A 22,818-nucleotide genomic window follows, 5' to 3' on the forward strand; every position below is an offset into this window, starting at 1 on the left:
CTGGAGAAGGAAATGGCAACCCACTCCAGTATTCTTGCCTGGAGAATCCCATGGACGGAGGAGCCTGGTGGGCTGTAGTACATGGGGTCGCAAAGAGTCAGACATGACTGAGCGACTTTATGTATGTATGTATGTATGTATGTATGTATGTATGTATGATAGCTTTCTGGTGAAGAGGGGGAGGGATACATAAAAATATAAAGGGCCACTGCTGTCTTAAATATTTGGGTGCTCTGTCACAAGAATAGGGTTGTTTTCATCAGGAAGAATCATTGCTAACTTCTTTCCCCCATCTCTCTCTCTTCCAGGGTTCACTGTTTCCACTATCTCATCCCTCTTGCGAAGGAGGGGAACTACGCCATTGTCGCGAATGTGGAAAGTATGGACTATGACTCGCTGGTGGTGAAGCTCAATAAAGACATCAGCGCCATTGAAGAAGCCATGAGTGCCAGCCTCCAGCAGCACAAGCTCCAGTACATATTTGAAGGTCAGACCCCGCCCCTGTCCCTGAGAGTTTGGGAGGAAAGAAGGGTCAACGTTTCCTGATTTTCTCTATTACTAAAGCTCAAAACTTGTAGAAAAAGCTTTTTTTGGTGTGTGTGTGTGTTTGTTTTTTGCTTTTTGGATTAAAGCAGCAATACCTAGCCTCTCTGTGTATGGCTAGGTAGGCAACAATATGGCTGCCATCTGCTCTTTCTTGACGAGGAGATTTAATCCAAGATGAGGCAGATGGCAGCCCGGCTGCCTCCTTGACACACCACTCATGAGAGCTGGGTAAGTGTGTGGCGTGGACCACAAATTAACTCAAGAGGAGCTCATAAAGGAAAAAGAAACACATGCAATAAGAAGAGAACCCTGAGAGATCCCCTCATTGGCTAAAATTATCACTGGAAGGGGAAGTTTTCTTTCAGAGGATGAATTCTTGTCTGAAGAGAAAACAGAAACCACTGATGAGCTGCAGTTCTGAGAAGTCTGCATCCATAAAAGCCTTCAGAGTGAAGGAAGCAAGGAAGAGTGTGAACAGCAGGGCTGTCCAAAGGTGTTTGCCATCAACATTCAGAAAAATGAGCCGCCAGCCAAATCATTTGCGCTATGAGTTCCTCCAAAGGACCCTCTTTTAAGACTTCCAATCATACCCCCTTTTTTCTTGTTTCAGTTAGTTTGTACATAGACCCTGGGGCCAAAAGTATCTCTGGTGTCTCACAGAATTGAGCCAGTGTAACTCAAAACAAGTTAAGAAGGTACTTAGTGCCAAGGACTGTGGCAGCCTGAAGATGGAAAGAAAGTGTCAGTGCATGACCACGTCTTGCTTTATGAAGTGATTCTGTTCTGGCAAATGCAGGACCCATTCCCCACCCCACCCCACCCCCCACCCCCCCCGCAAAAAAAAAATCCTGTTTTCCCATTAAATTATGTCATAGTGAGGAAGGTGTGTTCTGAAAGGGAATGTTCCTGAAAGACTTTAGCCAGAACGTGTAAGTGATTAAAAAAAAAAAAAAAAGGTTCATCAGCCCCAAGGCTCTGTGTCCTGGGGACTGCAGTCATACTGTCTATTTTAACAGTATAGCACCCATCTAAGAATCACTCTCCTAACCACACAGAATTCCCATCTGGCTTTTGACACTGGCTCTTCCAAGTCCCACATGTCACTATTCACATCCCAGAGTTTTCCTCTCATTTGGACCAGACATTTCTTGACATCTAATCCTTCTGGGAAACAATAGAGGTATAATCCTCTGACACAGAAGAGATTTTAACTTAAAAAAAAAATCACAAATTGGAAATTTCCTACTTAAAAAGCTAGCTGTCCCCTGTCATATCTCTTTCTAAATTCAAGGGCGTATTATTAAATTGCCCCAGTGGGGGAGGTGACAGTGGTCTGTCTTCTTGGTGTGGCAAAGAGAAATATTTTATTATTTTTTAAGGGGTATGTTTAATCACAGATATTGTTTAAAATTCCTGGTGTATAGTGATAATACAAAGCAGACCAACTTTTAACTGGTTTATTATTATAATTTATCATGATTAGTTATTATGTACGTTTATTTCTGTAATCTATTTTTTATTCTCGATAACCAGTGCATCACCTCATAGCCTGTGCTTAGAGCAGACCACATTAAACCACTGCAGAACAAAATTCTGCCTGAAGTTATGGGCTCAAGGGCATCATAACAAAAGAACCTACAGAGATTTTTCACATAAATTGTCTAGCTTTAAATGTAAAATCCATGTGTGTGTTTCTGTCCCTTTGAGTGAAAATCTTTTTACTTCACTTTAGAAGAGTAGCTAATTTGTCATCTTAAAGCAACATTGGGTGAGTGTAGCTGAAGCAATGGAGAAGGCAGTGGCACCCCACTCCAGTACTCTTGCCTGGAAAATCCCAGGGACTGGGGAGCCTGGTGGGCTGCAGTCCATGGGGTCGCTAAGAGTCGGACACGACTGAGCGACTTCACTTTCACTTTTCACTTTCATGCATTGGAGAAGGAAATGGCAACTCACTCCAGTATTCTTGCCTGAAGAATCCTAGAGATGAGGGGGCCTGATGGGCTGCAGTCCATGGGGTCGCACAGAGTCGGACACGACTAAAGTGACTTAGCAGCAGCAGCAGCAGCTGAAGCAAGAGATGTTGCCTTCTCCTGTTCTTTTCCTACATGTATCCTAATCAAGGGAAAACTTGTTTTGAAGACAGAAGGAGCCTTTGAACCTGAAGTTACACCGTGAGACAAAAATAGTAGACTATTCTCAACTAGTCAGACTCACTTCAGATTCCTGAGAAAATATCTTGCCAGAGTCCAACTTTGTAAGAATAAGAGAAGAAAGAGGAAGAGAGGTTTACTTAGTTCCAAGCATTTAGAATTAAAATCTAACTTCTAAAAATGGTAACCCACATGTTCCTCGGGTTGTTCTGAACCAACATTCCTCAACTTCATTACCTAAGATAACCTGAAATGGGATCTCTTAGTTTGTTGACATCCTAACCAGCAATTTGTCGAATTTCACAGACCTTAAGACAGTGAGAACAACTCACTTAACGAGACCCCTGCAAACTACCCGGGAGTCTTGTGTGAGCTCAGCAGTTCATGTGTGATCTGCTTTCCCTTCCACTTTGTTCCTAATTACATTCTCTCCCGTTACTCCTTTAGAAATATACTCCATTGTCAGTGTTGGGGTATGTTACCATTAATGCCAAGAGTCCAATTTCTTATTGATTTACTCTTATTTACATAGGTTCCCAGTCAACTTCTGAGCCAAAAGTACAACCCCTACCTGTTTTGTAGGAGGAAAAGGAGGCTAAACAGATGATAGTATTTACATATGGGGTACTCTGCTTTAAATTAGCTCAACAGAAAAACAGAAGTTTTACACAGTAATTTAAAACAATCTAGCATCTACTCTTAAGCCTTGGCATGTGGCTTTAGCTGCATATGGCAGTGCAGAAACCGTGGATGTACCAGCATGAAGTGTCCCCACTGGTAACTCCTTGGGCAGTATCTAACTACTCCAGAATCATTGTAAGATCAGGTGGTCCAACCATCAGAGCTAGGTTTTCTTTGGTCACTTACATTTTCTGAGGAGTAGAGAGAGGAACCCTGTGTGTCCATTTCTTCATGATGGCGTTAATCTGCCTCCTCCCTCCCCATCACCCTGTGCTCATCCCTCAGGCCTGGGACACCTGATCTCCTGCATCCTTATTAATGGGGCCCAGTACTTCCGGCGCATCAATGAGTCTGGCATCAAGAAAATGTGTAGGAACATTTTTGTCCTGCAGCAGAATTTGACCAACATCACCATGTCACGGGAGGCAGACCTGGATGTTGCAAGGTAAGAGAGGGTAGATGGGACTCAGTTTGTATTCCAAAGCATTCTACCAAATCATTAATAAAAATGAATTCTTAATCATTAAAAAGCTAGTTTAAAAAATGAAACAGAAGTGATGGATGTTAATTAAACTTGTTGCAGTGATCTTTTCACAATATATCCATATATTGAATTATTACACTGTACCTCTGAAACTAATAAGTCAATTATACCTCAATTTTAGAAAAGGATAAAAAATGGAACTAACAGATGTCCTTTGGTAATAGGGAAGTAAGTCTATAAAATTCTATTGGATGTTTAATGACTGTGAAACCAGTAATTTTTCCTATTGTCTAACCTAAGGTCTTTTACTACGGAATTTAAGTAACTTTGTTTTCTAATTGTAAAAGTAATGTGTGCTCATTGCATAAAATATGTAACATAAAATACAAAGAAGAATATAAACATCACTCATAAACTTTTAATCTAAAAATGCGATATTTGATATACTTTCTCCTGGTTTTTATGCACGTGCTGTGTGTACAGGTGAGTCTCATTCATGGGCATGTGTATCATTCTCTTTACAAAATTATTAATGGGTTTTCTATTCATTTAATTTGTGTTTTCCTATATCATTAGTAACCTTTGAAAACATGGTTTTTCCCATATCCATTAATGTCCCTGGAAAATATTCTTTTTAATGCCTGAACAAATGTTTCATGGGGTAAGTAAATCATAATTTATTTATCTGATTATTAATATGTGCAGATTTGTAGACATTGGGATTTGGGATTTTTTACGTTTTCTCTCATTATAAATAACATGTATTGAATGTATTTTTACACAAATCTATTTCTTCATCTCATCTATCTTTCCCAGTTGAAATCCATCCCCTCTTCTTCCTTTTGTTGGGGAGAAAATGGTTACTCATCACTCATCATGCTATTCCTTCATGTAACTGAGGGTTATTTTTTTTAAATAGTGTTTGGACTTTCTCTTTTCAGGGTTTGCTGATCTCAGTTTTTAGGGTTTCCTTGTAATACTTTTTTTCAAATGTAAGAGTTAATCTTCTCTCTTTATGTGGTCTCAACGCTACTCATACCTTTCTCTTTTTTTTCTTTTTTTTAATTTAAATTTATTTATTTTGATTGGAGGCTAATTACAATATTGTATTGGTTTTGCTATACATCAACATGAATCCGCCACGGGTGTACACGTGTTCCCAATCCTAGTCAGTGGATCTTTGGGGCTCTAATGAAAACTTTAGAAGTTTTGAAGAGGATGGATGACGATCGTGGTGTTGGTGTTTTATTGCTGATTATACCTGGATGACTTTTTCCATGAACCCCTTTATTGCTGGGAAGTTTTTATGTTTTTAATAGTCCAGCATGCTCCTGCCTCTTAATTTAGTATTTCTGTGTCTTTCCACTTGACTTTTTGATTCCTGAAGAAGTTTAATAAAATTTGAAATAATTCTTGAGAAATTTCTGGGGATGATGAAATGCTGTGTTACTTTGACAGTCATTAAGACATGCATGCTAGGATCTTTGTCTTGAAGTCATATAGCCATACATCTTCACTTTCACCTTTCTTCTCCAAGTTGTCACTCGTTTGTCCCATTGCTGCCCTGTTGTTCTGCTTTTCTGTCCTTCTCTGTCATTTTCTTTCTGTTTGGGTGTGTGTGTTCATTACATTCCCTCTCTTAGGCTAAATTCGGTGGAAAGCGTTCCCTGCTCAGATTAGGGAAACCAGGTGTGACTGAATGCTGCATTTATTTGGCCTCCCTTATGGGGAATGATCTCATTATTGAATTAGTCTATTCATAATAACATTGAAAATGGGAAGTTAAGAACACAGAGGCCTGAGGGATACAGAGAAGCATTACTAATTCTCTGAGGAATATAATTCCTAAATTCAATCATCCTTTTTTAAATGATTTTTTTTTTATTTTGCTGAAGTAAGTAAATTAACACAGCTTTTGACAGACACTATGGGGCCTGCACACATGCTAAAAACCCTAGCATCTGAATAGTGAAATGATGACTGGGCAGTGTTGAGGTTGACATTGATGGGCCATGTACCAGCAAAGCATTTCTTCAACGAAGCCATGCCTGTCACGGTTGGATTTGGGAGCGATATCCAAGGAAGCGGCTATAAGCTAAAAGATGACCACTTGGGAGAGATACTGCTCTCATTACTGTTCATGGATTTTGAGAGGAGATAGGCTAGCCTAAGTATATAGCTCTAGATGATTCCGTCCTGGTCACAGTTCAGAAAGACGCATCTTTGCTAGACTTGTAAGCTCCAGGAAATTTTCTGTTTCCTCGGTGTGTGAACCAGAATAAGTGCTCACTTTGTATACTGGATAAATGACTAGGTATCAGATCAAGGCTTCTTTTTGTGGTAAGGGGCTTGGATAATGGCAAAGTCTAGTTTAACATCCTGAACATTTTAACCAGCTGATGTGAGATCATTTTCTTATAGGCTGTTGAGAAACAGAGCATCTCCTTTGCAATTCTTTCTTTCTAGAAAGTGTTACAAGAAAGAACACTAACTGTTCACAGGCTCTTTCTCCTTCATTTTCTCTTGCTCTCCTACATACACATGTACTAAATACACTTTACAGCCTTGTTTTTTTGGTTTTTTTTCCCTGTTCTTGATTTTGGTAGGGACAGGTTTTGTGAAATGGGCTCCATCAGTTCTACTGAATGTGAAGTGATGTAAAATAAACATAAGAGTTGATACCAAAATAGCCAGAAATAATAGACTGCAACAGTGTGTCTCAGCATTCCTTAAGCAATGTCTAATCAAGCATAGACAACATCTGTACAGCAAACCTCTATAGGAGTGTTATCTTCTAATGTAGTAATTAATCACTAGTTGCCATGTGTCAGAAAATTTACTTAACAAGAAGTTGCAAGGCTTTTGTAGCTTTTCACTTTCACAGCCTTCCTGACCAGTGGAAAATAGAACACTCTTCCAAAATAAAGAAGTGAGACATCTGGACTCATTCCGTTTATGCTAATTCTTCTACTCATGGTACTGTTGTCTTTTTCTTCGTACACACCTTTGGTCCAACTAATCTCTAATAGGAATAAATCTTGGGTGAGCAAAGGCTCAAAATAACCCATAATATGACCAGAACTGCTGAGAAACCCTGTCCCCTATGGTAATGATCTCTGCTATGGTTTTGACCCTTTTGACCCAACAGTTGATTTTCAGGCTTAAAAAGAGGCATTGTCCTGAAAAATCACTACAGACTAGCTAGAAAGTGGAAGGCCACTATGAGTGTGCTCTTTAATTGACTTAATCAAAGAACATCTTACCCTGAACTGTCACGTGCTTCAAAGCAACCCACTAGTCAGGAGTGACCGGAGAAGTCTGAATGAGTACTTCCATCCCCAGGGTAATGAATCTGGCAGCCTTTATAGTTCAAGTGAAGCCATTGTTGGGGGGAAAAAAATCCCAGAATTTTCCTCCTAGTACTTCCATCTCTTCACACATTTCCCTTTTGTATTGGTCTCTCTCATTACAGTTGCCTCTTTTCTCCTTTATCTCTCCTGTTACCTCTGTTATCTCTCCTTGATGCTGTGGTCTTTTTGGTTTTCTTTACACTGATATCTCTCTCATTATTTAATCTGGCACAGATAAGGAAATGAAAGCTAAGGTTCAGGATGTGGTGAGGTCCTAACACATAAGGAAGTGTCCTCATCCTTTTACTCATTCATTCAACAAATGTTTATTGAGTGTGCATCCTCTCTAGGTCCTACCCTTGTGGAATTTATATTATTATGGGCAAGAGAGACAAGCTAATAAACAAGTAAAATCCAAAGTATGCCAGATGATGATACGTGCTATGGTGAAAAATTAGATGTTAAGAATAGAGTGTATTCAGATATAATGAAGGTAATTTGTGATTTTGAGTGTTCAGGGAAGTTCTTAATGAGATGGTAACATTTGAGGAAAGACCTAAAGGAAGAGTAGGTCATGTAAATATATAGAGGAGCTTCTGAGGAAGGGAGCACTAGGAGCAGAGAACTAGAAAGAGGCATGTATTTAGCATTTAAAGACAGGAGAAAGGCCAGTAAAGCTGAAGTAAATAAACAAGGAAAGAATAAGAGATGAGTCACAGATTTAATCAAAGAAGCTGAGATCTTGAAGACCAGTAATAACATTGGCCTTTACTTTGAGGTTGGAAGCTATTAGAAGAACTGGAACAGAAGAATGCCATGATCTGACTTATAAAAGAGTCACTCTGGCTGCTGTGTGGAAAATAGATGATTTTCTGTTTTTCCTGAGGAGGGGAAATTACAGACAAGGGCAGAAACAGAAGGATCTGTTAGAAAACTATTGCAATAATCTGGGTGAAAAATAGTGGTGATTCAAACCACAATTGTAGCAGTGGAGAGGCTGAGAAATGGACAGATTAGGATATATTTTAAAAGTAGAGATAACAGGAATTGTTAAGGGATTGGAAGTGAACAAGTGACCCCAAGATTTTTGTTCTGAGCAATTCGAAGGATGGTATTTTCATTTATTGAAATGAAAATGAGCCAGATGATGGGAAAGGCAGGTTGAGTTGAGGGGGCAGAGGCTATCAAGAGTTTAGATTTAGAAATATGAAGTTTGAGATGCTGATTAGATGTCTAAATAGAGGTAAAGAAGAGAGACCTGGATAAACAAATCTAGAGTTCAGGAAAGAGGTGGTTGTTGTTCAGTCTCTCAGTCATGTCTGACTCTTTGTGACCCCATGGACTGCAGCACGCCAGGCTTCCCCATCCTTTACTACCTCCTGGAGTTTACTCAGACTCATGTCCATTGAGTTGATGATGCCATCCAACCATCTCATCCTCTGCCTCCCCCTTCTCCTCCTGCCCTCAGGCTTTCCCAGCATCATAGTCTTTTCCAGTGAATCAGCTCTTCTCATCAGGTGACCCAAGTATCAGAGCTTCAGCTTCAGCATCAGTCCTTCCACCGAATATTCAGGACTGATTTCCTTTAGGATTAACTCGTTTGCTCTCCTTGCTGTCCAAGGGACTCTCAAGAGTCTTCTCTAGCACCACAGTTTGAAAGCATCAATTATTTGGCGCTCAGGCTTCTTTATGGTCCAGCCTCACATCTATACATGACTACTGGGAAAACCACAGCTTTGACTCTACGGACCTTTGTTGGCAAAGTGATGTCTCTGCTTTTGCAGGGAAGAGATATAGACTAGAAATGGGATTTGGGGCTCATTAGGCTTATAAATGTGATGTTGAAGCCGTGAGACAGAGTGAGAAGTGAGACTGCAATGAGAATGAGTAGAGCAGAAAGAAGGGTGACCAAGAATTGGTCCTGGGTCCTCCACTGCTTAGATGTTGGAATACTGGGAAAGAACCAGCAAAAGAACCTAAAAAGGAGAAGCCAATAAAGTCGGAAAAGAACCAGGAGAGGTTTGTGTCCTAGAAATGAAGAAAATGTTTGAAGAGAAGAGTGTCTTCATCTGTGTTCAATGCTGCCAGTAGGTTAAATGAGCTCAGGATAGAGAATCAGCCACTAGTAGACTTGATCGGATATCTGAAATGCTTTGGTTTTCATTCCTTTATCTGCCCTACAACTTACCAAGTATAGCAACAAACTTGAAACGTATTTAGGGAAGGCTGCTCACTCCTCAATTCCATGGTAAGGTCTGAAGCATTCAGTGCAAAGAGAAATGCAGTTAGTGTGATTCTAGTGTGATATATAAAAGACCAAATTGGCGGCTCTTTTTTTCTCATTGAATAGTTAGAAAGAAAGCCCTGCTCTTCCCAGCATAGGTACTCATCCATTTCCCAAGACGAAGCGGAGTTGTGATCACTCTTAGAGAGATACTAACCAATGGGGACGTCCCTGGTGGCTCAGATAATAAAGAATCTGCTTGCCATATGGGGAGACCTGAGTTCAATCCTTGAGTTGGGAAGATCCTCTGGAGGAGGGCATGGCAATCCACTCCAGTATTCTTGCCTGGAGAATCCCCATGGACAGAGGAGTCTGGAGGGCTACAGTCCATGGGGTCACAAAGAGTCAGACACAACTGAGCAACTAAGCAGAGCACACAGTTAAGTGAATTTGCTTTTAATGATGGCAGTCTCTGCTCCTAGGTGCCCCACCCCTCTTTAGCCCCAGTTCCTCTTCCAGAAGCTCCAAGTTAGCTCTGAAGCTGTTCTGCACATGTTGACTTAACCAAGTCCTGTATCTCCTATATATAGTACTCTATGGAGTGGGAACGTCTACTCCACAGAAGACAACAGAAAAACCTTCACTGATAGTAAACCATTTGGTACCTAGGAACAAAAGAAAAATATCTTGCCTGAACTGCCTCCTCTGGACATAGGTCTATATGGAGAAGTACAGTATATCATATTTGTTTGACTCAATAAGAGATTGAATCAAGAAAGTGAAAAGATCACCAATAGAATGGGAGAAAATATTTGGATATCACATATCTCGTAGGGATTTATATCCAGAATATATATAGAACTCTTGCAACTCAATAATACAAAAGCAAATAATCTAATTAAAGACTAGGTAAAGATATCCCAGTAGCAATGCTGCATACCTAGTACCCCAGTCTGGTTCTAAGTACTGTTCTTCAATAAAAGGAAGCAGGGCTCCTGCAAAAAATGACTGATAGTAGGACTGGAACAAGAAATAGACAAGATGAGCCTGTAGTATTAATACTTTCTGAAGATCCCCTGGATAAGGAAATGGCAACCCACTCCAGTATTCTTGCCTGGAAAATCCCACAGACTGAGGAGCCTGGCGGACTACAGTCTGTGGGGTTGCAAAGAGTTGGACATGACTGAGTGACTTCGCTATAGTACCAGAAAGTAAGGAAGTACTAAACACACGCACACACATAACACAGTGTGTCCAAGAGGCACAGGAACCAACTGGAAGAGCTCCCAATGACAAAGAGGGGACCATTTGGGCAACAGAATAAACAAAGTACTACTGAATATTAACCCAAACTATCAAGTAAATATCCGTAAGTCCATACTGCTGTAAATGGTTGAATACAGTAATAAACAAGGAGGAAGAGAAAAATCTGTGCAGAAGCATTCCAGATAGATTATGGAGCTAATCTAAAGGTAGAGGCCCACTTGTTAAGGCTGGTTACACATAATGACTTCCCTCCAAAGAGTACATGTGGAATGTGGGGGAGTAACCTTATAGTGGAAAAGTCTGACAAATAGTATTTCAGCCAGATAATCAAGGTCAACATCAATATGCATAAATCATGACCTGTATAATAAAAAGTATCAAATAAATTCCAGTGCATGAAGATCCTGCAAAATACCCATCCAATTCTCCTCAAAACTGCCAAGTTTGTTAAAACCAAGGAAAATCTAAGAAGCTGTAATAGCCAAGAGGAACCTAAGAAGACATGATAAGTACATGTAATGTGATATCCTAGGTAGGATTCTGAAACAGAGAAAGGACATTAGGTAAAAACTAAGGAAATGTGAATAAACTATGGACTTCAGTTAATAATTTATCAATATAGGTTCATCAGTTGCGCTAAATGTATCATACTAATGTAAGATATTAATAGGGAATTTGGGTATAAGTTAAACAGGAAATCTCTGTTCTATCTTCCCAATTTTTCTATTAGTCTAAAACTGTTGGGAAAAAATAAAATCTATTAATTAAAAAATGGGCAAAAAATTTAATAAACATTTGTCTAACAAGACATATATAGATGGCCAGTGTACATATGAAAAGATGCTCAACACTATTTGTTACTAGGGAAATGCAAACCAAAATCACAATAAAATACTACATCACAGCTACCAGGATTACTATAATCAAAAAGACAATAGCAAGTGTTGGATTACTGTAATCACAAAGGCAGACAATAGCAAGTGTTGGAGAGAATGTGGAGAAACTAGAACACTCATATCAACACATTGCTGATAGAAATATAAAATGGTACAATCGCTTTGGAAGACAATTCGTAAGTTCCTCAAAAAGTTAGCCATAGAGTTACTGTTTGTGTGTGCACACGCGCACGTGGATGTGTTCAGTCGTGTCCATCTCTTTGGGACCTGATGGACTGTAGCTCACCAGGCTCCTCTGTTCATGGAATTTTCCAGGCAGGAATACTGGAGTGGGGGACTTCCCGGAAGTCCAGTGGCTAAGACCCTGTACTCTTAATGCAGATGGCTGGGGTTCCGTTCCTGGTCAGAGAACTGGATCCTACATGCTGCAACTGAGACCTGGTGCAGCCAAATAAATAAAACTTAAAAAAAAAAAAAAAGAATCCTGGAGTGGGTTACCATTTCCTCCTCCAGGGGATCTTCCTGACCCAGGGATCGAACCCACGTCACTTGGCATCCATATGACCAGAAATTCCACTCCTGGGTAGATACCCAAGAGAAATGAAAATTTATATCTCCACAGAAATTTGTACATAAATGTTCAGAGCAACATTATTCATAAAAGCTGAAAAGTGGAGACTGCCGAGGTAACCATCAACTAATAAATATGATCAATCCATATGTACAATAGATTTATTCAGCTATAAATACAAAAGTACTAATATATGATACAACATGGATAAACCTTGCAAACTTTAAGTGAAAGGAGCTAGTCACAAAAGATCATATGGTTAACTCTGTTGATATGAAATGCTCAAAATAACCAGTGTTATAGAAGTAGAATGCATAGGGGTTACTTAGAGCTAGTGGGTTGGAAGGAAATGGGACATGGGTACAAGGTCTCCTTTTGGGGTGGTTCTAAGATAAATTGTGTTGACAGTTGTACAGCCTTACAAATATATTAAAAGACATTTAATTGTACACTTTTAATGAATGAATTGTATGGCATGGGAATTACCTCTCAATAAAGCTGTTTTGTTTTTGTTTTTGTTTTTAGAAAAGAAAAGCTGACACAGTGCTATATGGCAGTTATACTTCAATTTTTTAAAAGGTTGAACTTTAAAGATTTTAAAAGTCCTAAATGTTATAGGAAATAAGTTGCCCAAGTTTTGTACTCACATTAGTGGGGAGCTTTGTAAAGGAAATATCTCACTCTTTTTCAGTTTCCCTAACCTGTCTGAAAGAGATCAAGACAGAATTTTGGAGGAGATAATACTTATACTAATCTTTTTTCTAAGTATTTGTTTGTTTGGCTATGCTGGGCCATAGCTGCGGCGTGCTAACTGAGTTACAGCATGTGGGATCTAATTCCGTGACCAGGGATCGAACCTGGGTCCCCTGCATTGGGAGCATGAAGTCAGCCACTGGACCACCAGGGAAAATCTCAATACTAATCTTAACTGAAATCATCCAGGATAGGGAGAGAGCCATTTGGAACAGAAAGGGGAGTTCAGGGTGATTGGAGCAGATGCTCAAGGCAGGAAGTGGTGAAATCTAAGACCTGAGGGGAGACCAGAGCTGGCTCAAGATAAGCCCCGCCTTATCAGAGGCCTTCTCTCTACAGTTCCAAGACACGCCTGCTTCTCCTCTCTGCACTCCCTGTATTCCTTACCCTGATTTATGTTTTAGCACATACCACCATCTGACGTATTTAATATATACTTGTTTCTTTGTTCCATGTCTATGAACTCTAGAAGGCAAGAATTCTTGTTCATTTCTGTATCTCCAGGGCTAAGAACAATACCTGGCATGCAGTATTGTTGTGCAGCCACTAAATTGTGTCTAACTCTTTGCAGCCCCATGGACAGCAGCACGCAGGCTCCTCTGTCCTCCACTATCTCCAGGAGCTTGATCAGACTCATGTCCATTGAGCCTGTGATGCTATCTAACCATCTTATCCTCTACTGCTGCCTCCGCCTTCTTTTGCCTTCAGTATCTCCCAGCATCAGGATATTTTCCAATAAGTATGCTCTTCACATCAGGTGCCCGAAGTATCAGAGCTTTAGCGTGATTCCTTGCCATGAGTATTCAGGGTTGATTTCCTTTAGGATCAACTGGTTTGATCTCCTTGCAGTCCAAGGGACTCTCAAGGGTCTTCAGTAGGAATTCAGTAAATATTTGTGGCATGATAACTTTAACCTTGTTGTGGCCTAAAGAGCTTTAAGCAGAAAAGTGAGATGGTTAGATTTGTTTTCTAAGATTATTTCAGCAACTATATAGAAAATGGCCTTGAGGGCAATAACCCTAGAGGCCTTGCAGACCAATTGGAAGGTAATTGTAGAGAAAGAGAGAGATGAGTAGAGCCTGAACTAGGTCAGTCCTGGTGGAGATGGAGGGGACAGATTCGAGATGTATAAATGAGCTGAAATGTGCAGGATGTAAAGAGTGATTGAATGTTGAGGATAAAGAAAAATGGGTCAGGTTTGACCCTCCACTCTCTAACGTGGATGTCTACGTGGGTCCCCACACTGTTAAATCAGATAAGCCTATAGGAAGAGGGAGGAGTAGGCTTGGCCGAAGGAAGATCATCAGTGGATGTAACAAGTGTTAAGATGTGTTTGAGATTTCCAGTGGAGATGGCTCATGTGCAACTGGGCATGTAAGCTAGAAGCTTGGAGAAGAGTGGAGGAGGGGAGGGGCCTGGTTTGAACAGTTTGGGGAATCATCAGCTTGAGGTTGTTATTTAAGACCATTGGAGGACAAGACTTCTGTGGCAGTCCAGTGGTTAGACTAGTGGAACCCCTCCGCGCTTCCACTGCAGGTGTCATGGGTTTGGTCCCTGGTCAGGGAACTAATATCCCACAAGCTGCATGGCACACCTAAAAAAAAAAAAATTTGAGAGGAGACGGAGAACACCAGCATGTAAAGGGCATGAGAAGGAAGAGGGACCCCAGAAGAGGACAGGGAAGGGATGACCCCACAGTACAAGAACCAGCAAAGAGCACCTCATGAAATTGCTACCTGCGCTGACATGGGACTCTCCCCGCAAAATGATCAGCATCTTTCTTCCCAATCAATGAACACATTTTCTCATTTTAATTTCTCCCAACTCCACTTTGAGGTAGACCGTTTAAATGCTTTCCTCAAGGCAGCAGAGCGAGTGACAAAGCCAGCCTAAGCATAGCAGCTTGGCCTCCTGCTTTATCCTTGACCTTGTACTTTCTCTAAGGCCAGCGATGACCTCTGGCGTAGCTGAGAATATTGAATCCCTTCCAAGGGAGCTGCTTTGGTAGACGTGATTTCTACAGACCTATTGTCCCAGGGACATTACTTTGGATTTCTGCAGAAAAGGTTATTATGGGTTTTCCTATCTGAAGTGACCAGGGAGCTGTTTGATAGGTAGGGATTAGCAATGACATGCTGCCATCTACTGGAAACACCCACGGACATCCAGACAGATCTGTGGTCTCTTAACTCCCTGTCACTTTGATGAGTCAGGAGCGGGGGGCTACCTCAGTGGTAGGCTTCAGAGGTGAAAATAATGAAATCTCCTCGCCTATCACATTAAATTTCCTTAGACTGCCTTGCTTGAAGAGCAACTCTATTCCTAATATATATATATATATGTATTTTCCCATTATCGTCACATTTTCCCCCAAATTTATTGTGCTATTAGTCTTATCTGCCTTTCTGATTCTGGGGTAATGCATCCTTTTTCCAACCTTTACCTGTCATATATTCCAGAACTGTGGCTCAGGATTACTAACCATGTGAATTTGTGGTTAATTTTGCAGGAGAAATTAGTCTGCTATCAAAATTCTTTCAGTGATGATGCCACTAAAAATTCTATTACATCTCCAGAGTTTCCCAGTGATGCAAAGCTAACTCTGACTTTCCTAGGTGCCCAAGTCATTGGGGAAATACAAGCAGCTACATGGCTTTTGCTCCGTGGAAGAAGGAAATATTCCAGTTATTAAAATTTAGTGACAAAACAAAACTTTGTGTGGCACGATCTCTGAGGCAATTTTTGTAAATATTATTACAAGTAGATTTAAATACCATTACATTCCCCCTAATTAAACTTGTATTTGACTTTGTTCCTGACCATACCTGTTTCTAACAATACCGCTTTCTACTGATCTCCTTTTTCTGTGTTTACTGCACTCATAGTAGGTTCCATACATTCTGCCAACTAATTGGTAATTAATTGCTTTATTAATTAGGTGGGTATGCCTACTGGTCTTCATATCCCCTGAGAGCACAGCAGAACAATGAGTACTCAGAAGGCTCTCAAAAAATAATACCTGTCAGTATTGGTGTTTGATTCCTTATAAACCTATCTAGTGTGTGAGCTTTAAGTAAGATTTCTTTTGATTATGCTCAATTAATGTCACCATACCTTGTTCATATATAATGTCAATGTATAATTTAGGGTTACCCGAGATTATTGGCAGCCATAGTCGTCATCTTCCCTTTGTTGCCCATGTGCTAGGATCGGATGATTCAGAGATTAGCATAGATGGCAGGTATTATTATATCCAATAAAGATCCTATGGAACAGAAATCACAAGTGACTTGTCCAGAATCTCTCATCAAGTTGTGCTATTTATATCCCCTGCACGGCCTCTGTAGTCACCATAGTGCAGAAATTAAATTTAATTCACCCAGTGAGGCCATTTTTCTGCCAGGAAAGGATTGTATTGTTCTAGAAAGACATTACGCTTATTCCATGACTAAAGCAGGGGAAAGATCATTCTAATGATCACTCTATTAAAATCCGTACTGAAAAACTTGAGACTGGAAGCTGACACGTTTCTTGTCTTATAAATAAAGGCAGAGGGTTTAATTTTGACGCTTAAAAGGAAGAAACGGGCACAATTGGCTATAGTGGTATCAACAGAGCTACAGCCCCTTACAAATCATATGGAGGCCAGACTTCCTTCTGCACTGCCTCTCTTGTTCCATGTTATACAGAAAGCCCTTCTCTCCATTCTCACCCCCTGCTTTGCCAGGTCTAAGGGAATAGTGCTGAAGGGAGGCCAAGTGGCTGCAATGAGCTCAGTGGTCAGCACCCAGCCAGACCATTTTGCTCGCTCAACCCCCGTAACAGTCAGGTCTGTATCCATTTCTCACCTTATCATCTCTTTTCCTCTCCACCTCAATTTTCTACCCTCTGTAATTATTAAATAATACCTTAGTATATCCATATGGTTCTTCATTTGCTGTTGTTCGGTCACAAAGTATGACTACTCAAAGTGTCCTACTCTTTGTGACCCCATAGACTGCAGCACACCAGGCTTCCCTGTCCTTCACCTGAACTTCACCCAAACTTCACCCAAACGTCAATCTCCCGGAGTTTGCTCAGACTCATATCCATTAAGTCAGTGATGCCATCCCACCATCTTCATCTGTACCTATTGTGTAATACTTTATTGCTCTAATTCTTACTAACATGTTCTTCCTCCCCACTTCTTTATAAAGTTCTCGTGGCTAGTTACCATGATTGCGTTTTGCTCTCTTTCGGTTTCTGAAATTTGTCTTTTGTTTTCCTTTTCTTCTCTGTAATAGTCAGCAGCCTAAAGTGTTCATGAATGTAATGTGAGTTTCCAAGCATGCTTGATGAATATGAATTTCCTTGCATGTTTCAGAGAGCATCCATAGCTAGTTATAGATAGGTTACCAAGAAATAAACATGTGCTTGATAGACCTGTGGCTGCAGACTGCTTTTACTAAAGCAAAGACAGCATCTAGCCGTCAAGTAACTTTAGTGTAGATCACCTAGAGGCTTAATTATTTACTTTCTCCCAGTGACGATGATGATATATTCCCATTTTAATGAAAGAGTAGTCACTGTTAGTATTATATAATTGAATTCAATGAATGACATGAACCTTAGGAAATGTGTTACCTACACTGGTTCACTGAATCCTTCCTGAAACTCCATATGTAGCTATTATCACCCCATTTTCTAGTTGCAAATAAAACAAAAGCTAAAGCTTGAGGAGGCTAAGTAAATTCCCAGTTTACACAATAGTGAGCTTCAGGATTCAAACTTAGGTCAGTCCAACCCCAAAGTCTCCGAATGTCCTTAACCATGTGGAACCAGGGCTGTCATTTGGTAAATCCTAGGTTTCTGCTTTGCTTTGTTTAATTAAAATATGATTTTATTTTTCAATTAGGCTCTTCTCTTTTCCGTTCCTTTATTTTTTCTGGTTGTGTGTCTCCATCGAGCTCTGGTCTTGGCAGCTGTAGTTAGCTTTAATTAGCAGTATCACTGGAGGACTGCAGATTCCTCGTTCACGAGCGTGTTGGCACTGGTTTTGCTCAACCAGTAGGTACTCCGTGCTGCTTGCTGGTCACCTGCCCACTTTCCAATCAGCTGTCCAGGAGCAACAGCACTGGATGCCCAAGACCATGCTCTTGGAATCATAGCGCAAATTAGAACCACTACACGATTCATATTTCCAGTTAACGCTATGATTAATCCCAAGTACGTACGCCTTTGCTTTAAAAACACTGTGCCAAGTGGTCCTCAAAAGCCAGAGAGTGTAAGAATTTCCCGGGGAACTTGCTTTTGGTAGAATTCTCTGACGCCATCCATAAAAATTCTGATTTAGGCAGTTGAGGGTGGGGCCCAGGCTTCTGCAGTTTGTTTAACAGGTGCCCAGGGATCCTGATGCAGGCAGTTTTAGGACTCTTTTGGTGGAGTACTGGTCTAACCTCATGTTCTTTGAGACTCTACAATATCCAGGCCATTTTTCTTTTACCCTCTTATTCTCCTTTCTTCTCCTTTACCCTTTTTTTCTCCTGTTGCAGGCAATGAAAGTAAAAATTATCTGAAAGCACTTTTCATCATTTAAAACCCCTTATGGAGTCACCATTATTGTTTTGAGGAAGAGTCAAGTTGTGTTCTTGGAAGTTTGGGGGTGAACAAAGTAGTGTTTTGTTATCTAGTGGGAGGCTGGTAAACAAATTCAACCCATGATTTTTGCATAAACTTGTGCCCATCACTTCAGCTCTCTTGGCTGAAGTTTCCTCATCTATAAAACGAGTGTTTGACTAGAAAATCAACTCAAGGGTATCTTGTAGATTAGACTTGTGCAGCCAGAGATGGGATTCAGGGGTCTAGAGCTCCACCCCAACCCCTAGCTCTCAAAAGAGACCATCCCAGGAAAGACTTTTAAAAGGAGGGAAGTGAACTTCAGTCTGATTCCACAAAGACACTGTAAAGATTTCTGAGATACACAGCATGTAACAGGCATTTTAATGTTTGTTGATAGGATGAACAAATTAATGCATGTGTGTATGGCTGGATGAATGAATGGAGAAAGAAGTGGTGAAGGCCTGTTTCTTTCACAGTCGAGATCATGGTTGTAGCATTGCTCACCCCGTGTACTGGGGAGTTAGACAGATAGAGAAGCTGGCTACTGTTTCTTGCATGACCTATAAAGGTCTCATAAGGCTCTGAACAGTAATTCAAAAAATAAACATGTAGGTACTCAAAAATAGAAATGTCACACCAGCTATAGCTCTCCATCTCCTTTGCTGCGCTGTGGTTTTCCAGTTGATGGAAAGGTTTTATTCAGATCAGCCATTTCACTTTTTCCTGGAGGGTCTCTTAATCTTTGTGTTCTAACCTTTAAGGATATGTTGCTGCTATAATGATTTCCGTTGCCTGGCATCTACATGTTTAAATTTCTCCAAAGAATTGTACACCTTCCGTTTTTTGTCGATTAGAGATGGAGTCAAATGAGGAAAAAAGCAAGTGGGGGTCGGAGAGGCCGGTTCTTGATTGACATCTCTCTCTTGATACCTGGGTGAAGGAAAGGAGCGGATCAATGGTCTTTACTCTGCAGCCAGCGTTAACACCGTGTCTCTTGATCCTTTTGGCAATCTGTTTCACAAAGATGCTGATTAAACATTTTGGGGTACCAGGGACAGAAGAAGGAGGGAGAGGTTGGTGATTTTTAGCAGCTCAAGCATTTTATTGACAACATTAAAGGCTACATAATATATTCGACCGGAAATTAATTACAGCCCAGTTTCCCCATTTCTCCCTTAGGTGACAGTCTTCTGTTGATGTGTGCCGCTGTGAAAGTAATAATAGGTTTCAAATGTTTGTGAAAAACATAATTACTTGCTGTGATAGTCATTTGAAGTTTCGACTTGTCTCAGCCCCATGTATGTGGTGGTAGGCGTGTTTCTGTTGTTAACTTTAATTATATAGCACTAAAGAATTTTTACTTTTCGGTTTTCAGAAATTTTGCTTTCTTTCTCCCCTTTTTGGTTTCCTGGTTCTCCAGGGATGAAAGTACTGAAGTGATAATGACGCATAACTAACATTTGAACAGGGGAAGCATATGTCTGCCAGGGAACTGATTGCCTTCGTTAAAGTTTGTAGCTATTGGCTATCAGCTATTTGCCAGTTCCTCTAATGAGCCTTAAATATTTACTTTTTGTTGTGTGGAGGGACGGAACCTGCTCTCAGGCATTTTGAGGCTCCTCACCAATGGCATATGTTTAAATTATGGGCCCCGAAGCCAGAGAGATTCTACTAACTCTTTTTCGTTTTTTTAAATTACAGGAGAAAAATGCAGTTTTTTCAGTAAAACCTTCAGTTGCTTTCCTGAGGTCCTTTTCTTCTGACAGCACCTGTGCAGATCTGCTCGGATAATATCCACCCCTCTTTGTTAGCTAACCTGGAAAATGAGAGAGAAATTCCCTTTTGGCAACTGTCTTAAAAGGGATCCTCACCCAGACAGATCCAGTAGGCAGGACTAGACACTGGCCAGCGTGGCAACCACCACACACGGGTATCCCGCTGTTGGCATGAAGGCTAGCTCACTCCTAAAGACGTGAACAATACATTATACATGTTCACAGTTCCTTTTAACTCAATTAATATTAAGTTTTTTTATTCCGTCTAATCTGTCTTGTCCTTTCCTGATGAGTGAGGCATTATAAATCCTAACTTCAAAGGTTTTCTTAAATCTCCATCAGACTGTCCTTTTCTTAGAACAATAAGTTTGTTTTTCTTTTTCCCATATGAATCTCTTCCTTTGAAATAGTGTTTATATTTAGAACCAAATAGAAGAGCAGCAAGAATTGGTTACTAATAATTCTTGTGCACAAAAAAAAACATACAGACTGGTACTTCTGTGTTTTTTCATTGCAATGATAATTGAGGTTCATGATGTTTGCCCCTGAGAATGGAAGATCCTGTCCGCCATCAAAGAAGACTACTGCATTCAGCATAGTTTGAGCATTACATGTTATTTTCCTATATTCTGTCTTTTAAAAATTGATGACTCAGTATGATATCTCAGTATAGGCCAGAATATCTGATTAACTGTAACCCCTGATTTTCTTTTGATGCCATATCATGATGTTTTTATAGCTCTGTAATTCTGTCACAACATTTCCTTTTTCCGCATATAGTAACAGCAAATTGCTTAAAATAAATATTTTTTATTATTTTTATTTGTATTGCTAATAACTGTTGTATTGAGTACTTTGTGTAAGGCATTCTGCTTGCGTGATTTACACACATTATCTTATTTAATCCTTATGATAACTTAGTGTGCCTATCTATTAGCATTTTCGTTCTACAAATGGGAAAATTGAGTCTCTGAAAGATTAAGTAACCCAAGGTCTACACAACTGATGACAGAACCATGATTCAAAGCCAGGTCTGGCTGCATTTTAGCTGTTGTGCTATACAGCTCATGACAATGTAATGTGTTAGTATTTCAAGTAGACCAGGGCCTCAATGATTTTATAGACTCTATTAAAACAATGATGATAAGGTGTTCCACCTAGTTGAAAGGGCTTTTAAAGGAGGGGTAATATTTTTTTAATCTTCCTTCAGGGAAAATGAAAGGAGAGATTGTTTTGTAGGCCTGTAGGGATAAACAAAAGAAAATCAAAAAGGTGACGAGAGTGGATTTTAGCATAGCACCAAGGTCCTGTCTAGGAATGTTCAGTAGTCATTGTTGAGCTCAACAAGGCCAGGATGGGGGTGGGACATCCAAGAGACCTGGCCCAGCAATAGCAGCATTAGACGGTGTCCAGGTCAGGGAGGAAGGCTAGACCAGAGAGCCCAGAGAGAGAGGGCTCACTGCCAAGTGTACACCTCAATTCTCCAAATATCAGGAAAACACCTACGTGTGGTGGTAATACAGTGACTGATGAAGTTGTCTAAAATAGCTTTTAAGAAGCTACTTTGATTTTTTCAAATGAATTTAATATATTCAAAAAAGAAGGGAAGCAAGAAGCTATGTCTTTTTGTTGTATCAGTAGAAAACCCAGTCACTTTTAAAGGAAAATACAGTAGTGATATGAGTGACACGTGTCATTTTTTTGTCCACTTAGCTTCTACGTCTCTTCCTGTGTTTAGGGAATTCCCCACAATGTGGCCTTGGAGAGAGGCAGGGCCCATTTCCCATTATAAAAACACAAAGGCCAGGCCTGCTCACTCTGTGGTGACCCACCCTCAGCTGGGCCATTCGGATGCACCCACTCGAAACTAATCAGGGAGCCCAGGACGAGCCCAGGGGTGGTGGGGAGTCTTGTGGTGTGGCATCAGCAGTAGTGGTAGCTGTCAGTCACCTGAGTCAGTGGCCGTGGCCGTGACGCGGTCAACATCCATTTCTGCTGGCAGCAGAGCAACACGTGGGGTTCTGTGTGTAGCAGCAGCAGTAGTGGTCTCTTCAGAAAACTGTCCTTGAAGAGTGATTCTGGAGTGACTTGGGCCCTGATCCCTAACATTGTTCATTCCTGCTCACTTTCCAGGTCTGATTCTTCAGTCTTTCTGAATCATCTATGACTTACCCAGAATCCTTTCAATAATTTCTTCTCTGCAAACTAAAACCAAGACTATTCCTTACAGACAGAGTAGAATCTAGTGAATCTGGTAAAATTTAGCTTTTAATCCTGTCAATCCTCAGTAAAGCTTGGCATCTTAAATTATTACTCACCACTGCTGAAATTTGGATATAAAGTTACATCATATCTCTTTATCTTGATCAATTATAGAGACTACTTCAATTCATATCAAGAATTTTACTTTAAAAAAAGGAAAGCAAAATTGGCTGGATTGCATGCCCTGAATTTGGCTCCTTCTGGAGCTGAGAAAACTTAATTATTGGATGTGTACGTTTGTTTCCATTATCTTTTGCTATAT

The 22,818-nt window shown here is 40.4% G+C and overlaps 1 protein-coding gene across 2 annotated transcripts in view; it reads left to right on the forward strand.

Moving 5' to 3' along the window:
• The window catches only part of EXOC4 (exocyst complex component 4), a 798,914-nt gene that overhangs the window by 737,016 nt on the left and 39,080 nt on the right, over positions 1 to 22,818 (forward strand). For both annotated transcript variants that reach the window (XM_069588401.1, XM_069588402.1), the window contains exons 16-17: positions 309 to 487; positions 3,663 to 3,822. In XM_069588401.1, coding sequence (XP_069444502.1) covers positions 309 to 487; positions 3,663 to 3,822 — 339 coding nt within the window. The remainder of the gene's footprint in view (positions 1 to 308; positions 488 to 3,662; positions 3,823 to 22,818) is intronic.

Source organism: Ovis canadensis, chromosome 4 (genome assembly GCF_042477335.2).
Source record: "Ovis canadensis isolate MfBH-ARS-UI-01 breed Bighorn chromosome 4, ARS-UI_OviCan_v2, whole genome shotgun sequence".
NCBI classification, from domain to species: domain Eukaryota; kingdom Metazoa; phylum Chordata; class Mammalia; order Artiodactyla; family Bovidae; genus Ovis; species Ovis canadensis.